This window comes from Kryptolebias marmoratus, linkage group LG16 (genome assembly GCF_001649575.2).
Source record: "Kryptolebias marmoratus isolate JLee-2015 linkage group LG16, ASM164957v2, whole genome shotgun sequence".
Classification (NCBI taxonomy): Eukaryota; Metazoa; Chordata; class Actinopteri; order Cyprinodontiformes; family Rivulidae; genus Kryptolebias; species Kryptolebias marmoratus.
In genome coordinates this window covers 16219378-16232124 of record NC_051445.1, presented here as the reverse complement: position 1 = coordinate 16232124, position 12747 = coordinate 16219378, and the positions used below count along the sequence as shown (strand labels likewise).

The 12747-nt window shown below is 43.3% G+C and overlaps 1 protein-coding gene across 6 annotated transcripts; it reads left to right on the top strand.

The window, feature by feature from the left end:
• Window positions 1-1440: 1440 nt before the first annotated feature.
• On the top strand, window positions 1441-9361 carry tcea3 (transcription elongation factor A (SII), 3). 6 transcript variants are annotated; one of them, XM_017433222.3, is made up of 21 exons: window positions 1444-1850; window positions 3299-3361; window positions 3457-3562; window positions 3683-3782; window positions 4682-5161; window positions 5241-5354; window positions 5545-5646; window positions 5734-5802; window positions 5895-6002; window positions 6107-6178; window positions 6882-6941; window positions 7074-7145; window positions 7255-7326; window positions 7408-7470; window positions 7559-7630; window positions 7940-8100; window positions 8207-8263; window positions 8366-8520; window positions 8617-8763; window positions 8902-8973; window positions 9066-9361. In XM_017433222.3, exons 1-21 carry the CDS (start codon window positions 1782-1784, stop codon window positions 9072-9074), a joined length of 2223 nt encoding a protein of 740 aa, XP_017288711.1. In that variant the 5' UTR covers window positions 1444-1781; the 3' UTR covers window positions 9075-9361. The 6 variants fall into 6 exon arrangements, with proteins under 6 accessions (XP_037836408.1, XP_037836407.1, XP_017288711.1 ...); XM_037980480.1 differs by having other exon boundaries at window positions 1441-1850; window positions 5545-5802; window positions 6110-6178; XM_037980479.1 differs by having other exon boundaries at window positions 1441-1850; window positions 5545-5802.
• Window positions 9362-12747: the final 3386 nt, after the last annotated feature.

The window sequence follows — 12747 nt, the reverse complement described above, 5'->3', positions numbered from 1 at the left end:
TTACTGTGAGTCAAACATCAGTGCTCACATTGTTTTGAATCATCTTATTTCATGTCAAAATGAGCGTCCCAGAAACTGCAAAAAGAAATGAATATAAATCATAGTTTGCTAAATTCTGCCTCAGATTGGTTTGTCTACTGATCAGTTTAATAAACGTCTCCACAATGTCAAAGCATAATTGTTTTTTTTCCTGTTTTGATAACCATTAGCGTAACCTACAACTGATTACTTGCTGAAGTCAACCTGATTCAAGATGGCCGCCGCAGCAAATTAGCCTTAGCCAAACACAAAAATGGCCGCAACTCAGTCCATTTTACAGCCATTATGGTGAAATTTGGTGTGGTAGTAGCTGAGAGTGAGCCTCAACTCATAATCTAAGCACTTACAGATTGTGCAAAACAAACTCCTGTCTGTTAGCAAAATATCTCATGAACCACTGGACGGATTTTCATGAAATCACCGGATTGACGTCTGCACGTGAATAACTTTCGGAGTCATTCCAATTCAAGATGGCCCCCACAGCTAGGAAATTATAACTCCAGTTGGATGTAATTCGGTCAGTCAACACAGGATGAGGCTAAAACTCTGGTATAAAAGGTGGCAGGCGATATGCATTCCTCTAAGGAATCATAGCTCTCAGGTATTATTACAGTAAACTGGTAGAGGTAGTAACATTATACTATTGTATTATTAGTATTGCCTCTGCTCTTCATGTAATATAGCTCCAAACTCTGTTTACACTGATTGTTTCCACAAACAAATTTTTCATGAGGAGAGGATGAGAGAAAAAGAGAGAAAAGACAAAAACAAACAGATGGAAGAGAACACGACGAGGTGTGAGTGTCTTCAGAGGGAAATAAAAATAACTTGTCTTGAGAAGTTCCTGAACAGCTGTTCTGAGGGATTCCCAGCCTTTAACTTCCGGACAGACGTCAGCTCCATGCTGTCCTCTGCAGGATGGAGCGGGTACTGCGCTCGAGTCGGTGCATGAAGAGACCCGGCGCACAGCTCCCTCTGGTGGCCAGAAACAAACAAGATTTCACTCTAATCTATTATTTGCTTGTTTGTTGTTGTTGTTGTGTGTTTTTTTCTTAATGGATTTAGGTTAAGATACAACTAAAGTGGTGTTTTGTCTCTGTTCCACAGTGCTGAACTCCGTGGCATCTGTAACTAAACACAGTCAAACAAAGTTACAGCGTCCTGACGCGGTGTGTGTGTGTAAGATAAACACTGTTGAAGTGTGGTTCAGTGTCAGCCTGTTCAGCAGAGGCTGCTGTCACAGATGTGCAAATATGTTCAGCACGCACTGCTCCTGGATCTCTGTGTGGAAGGATTAATAATTACACACTGGCCCAGATTATAAAGTGGAGGCGTTTTGGCACAACCCGACCTCTGACAGGCAGCAGCCAAAACAAATGTGGAAACTAAAAAGAAGAAGAAGAAGAAGAAGAAGAAAACTTTGATTTCCTGTTTGAAGGGTGGGCTCCTGTATTCTCGGAGCTAAAGTTGACCAAAGAGTCCAGCTCAGCCCGTAGCTCACTTATCTCCGAGCTCCTCCGACTAAATATAGTGCAGCTGTTGTCAGACGCGGCTCGTGCGGCAGGACACGCCTCTGGAGGCGCGCCGTGCGTAAAGTCCAGCCTGCAGCGGAGCCAAAACTTCCCCGTGTCTTTCGCTTTTTTCTTTCTTTTTTTTTTGGATTATTGTTGTTATTGTTACTTTTTAAAAACGAAGCGCTCGGTCGTCGGTTCCGATCGGCTTCAGGTCGACTAAATGCAGCGATGACCCGGGAGGAAGATCTCATCCGGATCGCCAAGAAGCTGGACAAGATGGTGTCTAGAAGTAACACGGTGAGGCTGCAGAAGTTTTGACAGCCGCGGTCAGGTGGCGCGTGGTCGCCGCTGCGCCCTCGTGCTGCACTGGGTGGAAGAGGGATGAGGGGCGAGAGGAATGAGGCGCTTTCCTCGGAGTTTACCGCGAAGGGAGGCCTGGTTTCCTCTGATGGCTCTGTAACAGACCGTCAACAGGTGCTTGGCGCGGGGTTTCTCCAGCAGCCCCCCACTCTGAGTGTGTGTGTGTGTGTGTGGAGGGTGGGGGTGCTGTTGTTGCAGTTCTGCTGCAGATCCCCTGGCGCAAACCCGAAAGTAAACAGCAGCCTGTTTTGACGCGCAGGAGGAGCCGAGGAGGTCGAGCTGCTGCGTCTGTTTCTGCAAGAAGCGACCTGTTTCCTGACATTCCTGGAAAAATGAAAATGAAAAAAAAAAAAACTGCTTCCTTTTTTTCACAGCAGGAGATCAGAATAAACAGTCACACAAACCTCCTTTTATTCTTATTTATGATATTGCAGATAAAATAAACTTTTTTAATATGCATATTTTGGCCTAAAACGCTGAGCTGGACACAAAAGTGAAAGTGTTTTCCGAGCCAGTTTCTGTTCTCATTCAGGAGCTGCTCAGTCTGTTTGCATCCATGACAGGTTTGTATCTGAGGGCCGAGCGAGTCATTCGTGGAGTGCATATCGCCCGCCGCCTCTTACGCGGCAGAGCGTTAAACTAAAACCTGTTTCCGACGAGAAAAGTCGGACTTGTTGCCGTTTCGGTCGGACCTCGTGAATGGCATTTAACGAGAGCTGACGAGATCTCGCGAGATCTGTTAGAGAGCGAAGCATGTGCTTGGGGATAACTCCCGACTACTACCACATTAAACTTTAGCTCAGTATCTGTTCATTTGACCGCGTTATGGTCATTTCTGCGTTGGCTAAGGTCGATCAGCTGTGGCGGCCATCTTGAACTGGACTGACTCCAAATGTTATTCAGTTGTAGATGTACATCCAATGAATACTGTTTGAGAGTTTCACTAATATCCATCCACTGGTTCTTGGGATATTTTGCTAACAGACAGACAGGATTGACTAACATTTAATGCCAAAGTTCTAAGCAAAGGTATTGTGCAAATTTTGTATTACCAAAAGTACGTTTTGTGAATTACTCTCAGCTGCTACCACACCAAGTTCAAGCCCAACATCTGTAAAGGTGACTGAGTTACAGCCATTTTTATGTTTTCTGAAGTCTCTTAATATGTGACAGCCATCTTGACTTGGATTAACTCTGAAAGTTAATCAGTTGTAGATGTACAACCAATGGCTACCTTCGGAAAGTTTCACTAAAATCCATCTGCTGGTTTGTGAGATATTTTGTTAACACAACAGACAAACCAAAGCTTTTATTACCCTTTGACCTTCAGCAGTGGTCGAACATTAAATCTAAAAGTAACACCAGTGTTTGCTGTCTTTGACCAGGAGGGGGCGATGGACCTGCTGAAAGAGCTGAGAGACTTCAATATGACACTAAAACTTCTCCAGGTGGGTTTGAAAGCTCAGCTCAGTGTTTCAGAGCATCATAAGCAAGCGCATAAACCTCAAAGCTCATGATGTTTATTTCATGTTCTGTGCCTCAGGAGACGAGGATCGGCATGTCTGTGAACAACATCAGGAAGCACTGCACAGACGAAGAGGTCATCGCCCTGGCAAAGGTCCTCATCAAAGACTGGAAGAGACTCCTGAGTAAGAGCGTTACTCACACACACTCACACACACATGGTCCACACGGCAGCTGAATCATCATTTGTGCAATCAATCCATTCTGATACTGAAACCAACCCGACCGACCCGCCCCTCTGACAGACTCCGGGCAGTCTCGCTCTGAGAAAGAGACGGAAGTGAAGAACGGCTTGGACGCCGGCGCCGCAGCCCCAAACATGTCACCCTCGGAGACACGCAGCAGGTCAGCGACACACAGAAACCACACGGGTCCAGGTGACACAGAGCGTCACGAAACACAGTCCTGTCAGTAACTGTGACACCTGCTCAGCCTGAGAATTACCTGCTTTTTATTGCTTTATAAGACAGCATCACACACACACACACTCTCTCTTTACATTTGGAGTATGCCACACGTTGTACTTGGCTCTGCTGAACTTTGACCTTCTTGCTTCACCTAGTGGTAGCAAAATCACAAAATACCTGCCAGAAGAAGAACATGACTTAATATGTTGCGTTGCACCTAAAACCAAGATAAAAATGGCACATATTCAAAGTTTCTGTGAATTTTCAGATTAACGCTTATAAGCAGCTTTTTTTTAGTGAAATACAATTTAAAACTGCACCGTTATGACTATTTTTTTTCAAAATTTTTGTTCATTTTTGCACCTTGGAGCCTTAAAAAAAGAAAAAAAACATGAAAAGTATTTATCACAACATGCAGCTTGATTGGGAGTGTTGTGCATTATGATTTTTTTTTTTTTGATAGTGTTACACAAAAAACAAACTGCCTTCCAAAACAATGGGATTTTGACCAAATAAGTCGTCGTTGCAGCTCTGCAGCTCAGACATACGGCCCAGAAACATTAAAATTGTAAACAGGTCACTGTACATTGGACTTCACATGTCTGAACTCGCATTTTGATATCATATTTTGGTTTTTGCACATTTTGCAAAGGTTTTTTTTTTCCAGAAATTTTCTGGTTATAAATAGAGCCTAACTACCTACAGATGTCTCCAAGGTGAAAGAGGGCTCATATCTGTCCATTCTGAATGTTTCCTGTATTGTATAATAATTAAAAACAAGAACGATTACATCTTTGGCTCTGGAGGACAGATACAATAATTCTGTGTTTCCTTCAGGGGGCTGGATGTTAAACTAAAACACGACTCCGATTCTGATAAAAAACACTCTGACAAAAGCAGAAAGGAGACGCAGGATGACAACCACATAGGCAAAAAGAGACCTGCAGATGAACCCAGAGGCGATGGAAAGCAGCTCGAGGATCTCCGTCGGGAGAAACATCCTCCTGAAACGAGGGAGGACAAACAGCCGCCGTCTGCAGAGAAACCCAAAGTGGACACGGAGGACAAGAGGCAGAGACACGTGCCGAGCAGAAAACCCAAACCGGACCCACCGAAAGAAGAGCTGAAAAAGATGAGGCACGTCGAGCCGCTCAGAAAGGAGAATCCCCTCGAGGAGCTGAAGAAGCAGGAAGACCTGAGGAAGGACAGAAACCGAGAGGAGAGCAGACACGAGAGGCCCGTCGGCACACCTCACCGGGAGAGGACCCTGAGCGAAACGAGGACAGAAAGACCGGCTGAGAAAGCACTGTTTGAAAGGTGAGGAGGCTCCAGAGATAACACTGCCCCTCAGAAAGCTCCAGCTTTCCACAACTTCAGGTCGACTCATTTCTTTCAGGAGAGGCGTGCTGGACAGCAGCGTTCTGTACCCCACCCGCTTCCCCTCCCCTCCCCGGCCCGCTCGGCCCCCGATGCCTGTCAAACGGCCCTCTCTGGACACAAAAAAAGACAGGTCAGGACTCGTGCTTGAGCTGCCGAGGACGCTTGAAACGGCTAACTGCATGACCTAACCGCATCTGGGGTTACTCACACGTACCGACATCTGCATGGCGTGTGCTGTGGCGAGCCCGCCGGGCCCGAGTTCACGTCCTCCAGCTGCACCCCCACGTGCTCTCATCTGTCCTGTTGTGGCATGTGCTCAGGAAAGACGGGAGAGACTCTTCCACCCAGCACCCCCGTCCCCCCGCTCCTCAACCGGCCTCTCCGCCCGTGAAGCGGCCTGCTGTAGAGGTCAAGAAAGAGAGGTCAGGCGTGCTTTGTGGCGTGTCTGCAGAATTAGTTCAAGCTCGAGCGGAGCTTCGAACAATAGCTTGTTTCTTTTTTTACACCAGGAAAGTTCCAGCGGACCCAAACGCACCGATTGCTCCTCTCCCTTTCCACCTTCATCCTCCCCCCCTGAGGTGAGGCTCTGCACGCCCGCCCACAGTGTGAAATGTACGCCTCTTCACTCTGAAACGCTTTCAGGTCAGCTGAAAGGTGTGTTTTTGTTTAGAAAAGAGCCTCCTGACCCCAACGCTCCTCTTCCTCCGCTGCCTCTTCATCTCCATCCTCCTCCTCCTGCAAAGCGTCCCTCTGTGGATGGGAAAAAGGACAAAGACAGGTCTCATTTACAGTCTGCATGTGGTGCCTGACTGGAAGAGTCTGTGGAAAAAGGAAAAAAAGCTCTGATTTTATTTGAAGTTTGACTCTTTATGTTGTTTACAGCAGCAGGAAGTCGATCACAGACTCAAAGCCTCCTACACAGAGAAAATCTGCAGATTGTGAGAAAAAAGACAGGTCTGGGATCAGGAAATGACTATACCTTTTTATTCATGCTTAAACAAACGAGTTCACTTTTGTCTCACGCTGTAATCTGTTTTTATTTTTATTTCAGTTTTAACACAGCAAACATCAATTTTAGATATTTTCAAGTGGGGTTCTGTGGAAACAGTTAATATGAACAATTAATATCTTACCTCCTGTAGGTAGCTCTTTGAATCGCCTCAATTTGGAGATGATAACAGCTAGTCTCAGAGGGGCCAGGACCAAAGTGGATTATTACCATCTGAAAACAGCTCCGGACTGAAATATTTAATAGTAGTTTTATAATTCTTTACATTGTTTTTGATTTTATTAACAAACACAAATAGCAGCAGCAACCTTGGGCACTTTTGTCAGGAATGTCATAATATTTCTGCCAGACAAAAAGTGCAATATAAAAGTAACCATGGTGTAAAAATTAATAAAATAGTGCTTGCACAAGCTGCTATAAAAGTGTTAAAACTGCAGTTGTTTTAAGATGTTAGCGATCCACTTTGGTCTTGTCCTCACAGTGATTAGCCAAATAAAACTCTGAGGATGTTCAAAGACCTATCTACAACAGGTAAGATATTATTTGTTCATAAACTTTCCACAAAACTCGAGTTCAAAGGATCTGAACTATCCCTTTTAGGGTATTTTGTCTCTTTGTGTTGGCATCAAAACTGTTTTCTTTCTGCAGGAAAGACTCAGTGGATGGCAAAGTGTCTAAAAAACACTCAGACAAAGCTAAGAGAGAAAGGTTGGCAAGTCATGAACTTTGCAGTTTATTACTTTTGTATGCATAGTTTTCAGTTCATGAAGAGATAGGACTATTATATTTTTTTACTTGCTTTAGTTCAAAATCAAACACACATATGTTTCTTTTTGTTAGGAAAGATTCATCTGACTCCAAATCACCTCCTCCCAAAAAACCAACACCGGAAGTAAAAAAAGAGAAACACAGGTGTGCTGGAGAGGAAACGAGTCTCACTGTGCACAATCAAGCCGTGTCGTTGTAATTTGTGTACAGAAAAGTCTGTTAGCATCACAAATGTGTGCGTCTTCTGTGGCAGGAAGGATTCCTGTGACTCAAAGCCGGGCCAGCTGTTTTACAGGAGCTTTTCCACCGACTCCAAACCCGACAGGTATGAGTGATATTCACCATAAACCTCCGTTAGTCAAACACAAACAAAACCCAGGTTTACCGAAAGTGTCTCGCCCTTCAGACGCGAATCCACTGATTCAAAGAAAAGCAGCTCACCACCAGCAAAGAAGCTAACAGGTGAAAGGTAAATGAAAGCAACCAGTGGTGTTTATGTGTAATGGGAACCACAGATGGTATAAATTATTCAGACTTGGCTATTTTTTTCTTTTTAGGAGAGAGTCTTTTGGCTCTAAACCTCCACCTGCTCATCCGCAGAGGAAAGCCTCTACTGACAGCATCGAAAGGTATTTTATTGGGAGTAGCAAGTTACAAATAAGATGTTAAACATGAAATAAAGGTTAGCAATCATTGAAGGAATGCATATCACCCGCTGCCTTTATTGATAGTTTTAAACTAAGATCATCTTATGTTGAGAAATGATGGAATCATAGAAGTCAAACATTGAACATAACACTATGTACAATCTATCAGCACTCAGAGTATGGGTTGTGAATGACTCTCAGCTACTACCAAACCAAATTTTAGCTTAATGTCTGCAGTTATAACCATTTTTATACGATGAGCTGTTTGGTTCTTACACATCTTGTCTATAGAAAGAGCAGAACCGAAGCTCCCAGAACTCCCACCACCCCGACCAGCCCAATGTCCCCCAGCTTCAGTTCTGCTGGGGGTCCACTGCCCCCCCACCTGGCCACTGGAGACTCCGTCAGAGACAAGTGCATCGAGATGGTGGCAGCCGCTCTGCGCACGGACAGTGAGGCTAAAACCACACCGAGCAAACGGCTGTTTTTACTCTGTTGAAGCTGATTGTACGCTGAGACTCAGATCAGAATGATCTGACATGATCTGGTTTTTAACAGATGACTTCAAAGATTTTGGAGTAAACTGCGACAGCATGGCGGCAGAGATTGAAGATCATATCCTTTGACTGGGTTTATGGAGGGTTTCACAAACCTGCGCTAGTTTAAGACCGACAAACAAGCTGCGCGGTGATTTCAGCCTTGACCGTGCAGCCTCACATATCTACCAGGAGATAAGGGCCACCGACATGAAATACAAGAACAGAGTGCGGAGCCGCATCAGCAACCTGAAGGACCCCAAGAACCCGGGGCTTCGCAGGAATGTGCTGGCAGGCAGCATCGAGTTAAGCCGCATCGCCTCCATGTCCGCTGAGGTACAGGAAACTGCAGCCTCACCTTTATGAACTCACTGCTTGAGGCTTTGATTTGTTCACCCATGATGTTTTGTTTTTTGTTTTGTTTTTCTTCAGGAAATGGCAAGCGATGAGCTAAAACAGCTGAGGAACGTTCTCACCCAGGAGGCCATCCGGGAGCACCAGATGGCCAAAACTGGTGGGACCACCACGGACCTGCTGCAGTGCGGCAAGTGCAAGAAGAAAAACTGCACCTACAACCAGGTACATGCATGGAAGTTTGCAGTGGGTTGCAACAGCATCACTGATCCACTGAAAACAACGATAAAAATCTAAAGATGTCGAAGTAAGCCAACAAGTGAGTGATTAAATTGAATGTCTTTGTGTGTGTGTGTGTTTCAGGTCCAGACACGCAGCGCAGACGAGCCGATGACCACATTTGTTTTGTGTAATGAGTGTGGGAACCGATGGAAGGTAAAGTCTTTATCCTGGAGTGTTTATCTTCTGTGCTGTTGTGGGAAAAAAAAGTTCAGCATGTTTGTTTTCTGATTGTTTCTAAATTCCAGTTCTGCTGAGGCCTTGAGGGTGAAGCCGCGCCGCCTTTTTCTGAGCCTCTTGAGACCGCTTCTTTTCTAAAATCAGAATGAAACGAGTGTTTGAATTGTTGCAGCTGCTGTTGAAACAGAAAATGACGTTCTTACAGTTTTTACTTGAACTACTGTGATCGATAGTCGTGCATTAATAATCAGTCAACGAATCAACCCAGAGGATGCCGGGAGTCATTAATAGTTTTGAAATGCCTTGTCATGTCACTAATGATCATTTTGTATATATCTTTCAATAAAACTGCATATTACTGCTTTTTAAAGTGTTTGATTTCACCAAAAGGCTCTCTTGCTCTAAACGCAAATTATGATTTAAAGTTGTGTTGCAAGCAGACTGCTAAGCTTATAAAAGGGTTATGACTTAATATACAACAAATACATAAAATGAAATGGGAGTAGCATATTGAGATTCATCTTTCATTCGGCTGCAGCACTGAAAGCAAACAGTAGGTGGTGACAAGTCAATAGAACTCAGATCGCAGGCCGCTAGGGATAAATTCTGTCTTCACACAAAACCCTGAATAATACACTGGCTGCCGATGCATGCAAATAAAGTCAAAGAGCCGTGCAGAGAGTGTTCAGTCAACAAAACATCTTCCTGCCTTTAACAATGTATACATTAAAGGCCTAGCATTCCTTGAAGGCATGCATATCACCCTCCACTTTTAATGCCAGAGTTTCAGACTAAGATCATCTACAACCACACCAAGATTTAGCACAATGTTTGTAAAGTTACAAAGTTATAGCCACTTTTGCAGCTTCTAAAGGTGAACAGTTACAGATGTGCACCCAGTGATTAGCTTCTGAAAGTTTGGTTCAAATCCATCCAGTGGTTCATGAGATATTTTGCTAACAGGCAGACACAAACTTATAAAGACACGAGCAGACATGGGCAAAAACATCACCCACCTTCGCCTTTTAGCGGCAGGTCATATTACTCCATCAGCTTTCCGTCTCTTCAGAAATTTCTGTATGAAGTTATCAGGTAAAATTTGCTGCTAGCATTTTAAAAGCACGCTGGTTTTTGGAGGAAACAAACAAATTCCCATGTTTTTTACTTTATCTACATCATCTCTGACATTTAGAGACCTCTGCTGATGTGCAGGAAAGCTAAAAAAGCAGAAACACTCACTCCGCTCTGTTGCTGTGCTTCATTTAGTTGAGCTTAAATCTATTTGACAAGGACAGCACAAAAAACAATGTTTCATGTGAAAACAATGTCACCATTTCTTTGTACTAAGGTTGTCTAGCCAAAGGCTCGTTTGCAAAACCAGTCAATGGTTGGGCTTTTTAAACAAAAATCAACATAAAACCAGACATTTCACACACAGACACGCACAATAGATTAATTCAAAGGACAGGAGATAAACACAAACTCAGGTAGGGGTATAAAACAACAGTTTTAATGCTGTTGGTGAAATGTTCCAAATCTGAGGAGCTCAGAACAAAAAGTCCTCGTTGAACCTGAAATCTTCAGGAAAATGTCACGGATTTCAGCTTCAACTTAAAATGGAAACAAAGACAAACATTTATTGTAGAACTCACTCCACTGACTGTGATTCTGTCCTGGTTGTTTAAAGAGACTCAAAAGGGTATTTTTTATAACCGGACTGCAGAGTGAAAGCATCTTGAAACACCAACCCTGTGCAGACAACCGAAACACAACCTTTCGGAAACAACGATATAGCCCCACCTCTAATCTAACCTATGACCTGAGGGCGTCCTCTTCTTATGTTATGTTTCACACCCAGTGAGCAAGTTTTATGTTCACTGGGTGCAATATTGGATGCCTGGGATTTTTGGACCTTGAGGCGGCGCTGCATTAAAGACAGGTCTGATTCTGTTCTGGACATCACTGCATGGACTCAGGAACACTTCCACAGATCATTGTCTGTAAACAGTTCACTGGGCCATCTACAAATGCTGCTCAAAGCTCTATCATGCACAGAAGTAGCCATATGTGAACACCATCCACCGTCTTCCACCAAATCTCATTTGAAATGGACTGAGGCAAAGTGGGAAACTGTTCTGTAGTCAAACAATTTGAAATTCTTTTTGGAGACCACCAGCACCACGTCCTTCGTCCTAAAGAGGAGAGGGGCCATTCAGCCTGATATCAGACTACAGTTAAAAAGCCTGCCTCTCTGATGGTATAGGGGTACATTAGTGCCTCTGGTATGGGCAGCTTACACATCTGGAAAAGGCTCCATCAAAGCAGAAACGTATATACAGGTTTTAGAATAGATGCTCCCATCCGAATAATGTCTGAGTTGAGATGTGTTTCTGCCATAAAATTCAAAATCCCTTTATATTTTTCAAAACAAAAATTCTTATTTTAAACATTTGATATGTTTACTAAGTTCCACTGTAAATAATACAAGTGACTATGACGTTTTGAAATATTGCATTCTGTTTTTATTTAAATGTTACAAAACCTCAAACCTCAAAAGTTAGCCTCTCCCGAGATGTTTGCCCATTCCTTTCTTTTGGCCACATACAAACGCTCACCAATCAGATGCTTAATGTGCTTCGAAACAAGAGCTTCAAGGATTCTGGGGATTAATTATTTCACTGAGAATGTAAGGGCAAAGTGCTGTAACGGATGAAAACAGACGTTACTGAGAAACATGGTAAAAATTCAGAGACTGATCAGTGGGCTGGTAATGTCAGGGTAAATGCTACATGATGTATAGATTTTATGTCTTGGAAATAAAGGCTTACAGGAGAGTCTCATAACTTATTCATATGTCTTGTAATCATATGCCTCACCTGGCTCATGCTGATTGTCTCCATCAACATTTATTTACTCAGTGGCTTGAAGAAAGCCTCCCTGCATGAATTTTTCCTTTGCAGATTAATGAGGTTTTTTTTACCTTCGCACTGTTGAAAATACAAAAAAGATGGGACTTTGGTATCAAACTGAGGCCTCTGCATGTTCAATGAGGCCAAATGATGTTACACTAAAACCACGATCAGCTTCAGGTTGTAGCTGGATTTACTGTATTTGCACAGATATTTGACAATAACGTCACAATGTTTGAATGTAAGTGTTGTGAACCCTTATAGCTTGAATGAAAATTCCTTACTGTCTGAGTCGTGAGATTTTCACACAGCAGAAACACAGAGAGGATGATTTCTTAGGATTAGAGCAAAAATGGTCTAAATAGTCAGGCAGGAAATGGCTGCAAAATCATCGTTAAACAGTTTGGGCTCCACCACGCCACAGTCAGACAGGTGGAATTTAACTCTTAATCAAGTTAATATTAACAATTTATCTAAAGTTACAGGCTATTAATCAATTGGAATACACTCAAGGCTGATTATATATGTGCTGTGTGGAGCTCTGTCTGATGAGTAAAAGCTGTGAGATGCAGTGAAGTGAAACTGCTGCATTAAATACATGACTGGAGTTAAGAAGTAAAATGTGGAATAAAACCAGGTTTCAGGCGCATCTTAACATTGTGCTCTGAAACTTCAGCGCCGGTTCACAAAGTGCAGATTATTCTTTGTGAAAAACAAACAGCGTGAACTCTAAGGATGTTCAGTTACCAAAAAAAAAAAAAACCCCACCATGACTCAGTTCTTTCCTGGGTGGATAAATATTGCAGCAGCTGAGGACAAAAACCTTCTTTCTGATTTTCTT

What these genes read in the sequence shown, in the direction of transcription:
- tcea3 (XM_037980479.1), top strand. Translation starts at nt 1,782, where the DNA reads ATGACCCGGGAGGAAGATCTCATCCGGATCGCCAAGAAGCTGGACAAG. An exon ending in GGGAAAAAGGACAAAGACAG is followed by an intron (nt 6,003 to 6,106) that starts GTCTCATTTACA and finishes TGTTGTTTACAG; the next exon opens with CAGCAGGAAGTCGATCACAG. An exon ending in TCGCCTCCATGTCCGCTGAG is followed by an intron (nt 8,521 to 8,616) that starts GTACAGGAAACT and finishes GTTTTTCTTCAG; the next exon opens with GAAATGGCAAGCGATGAGCT.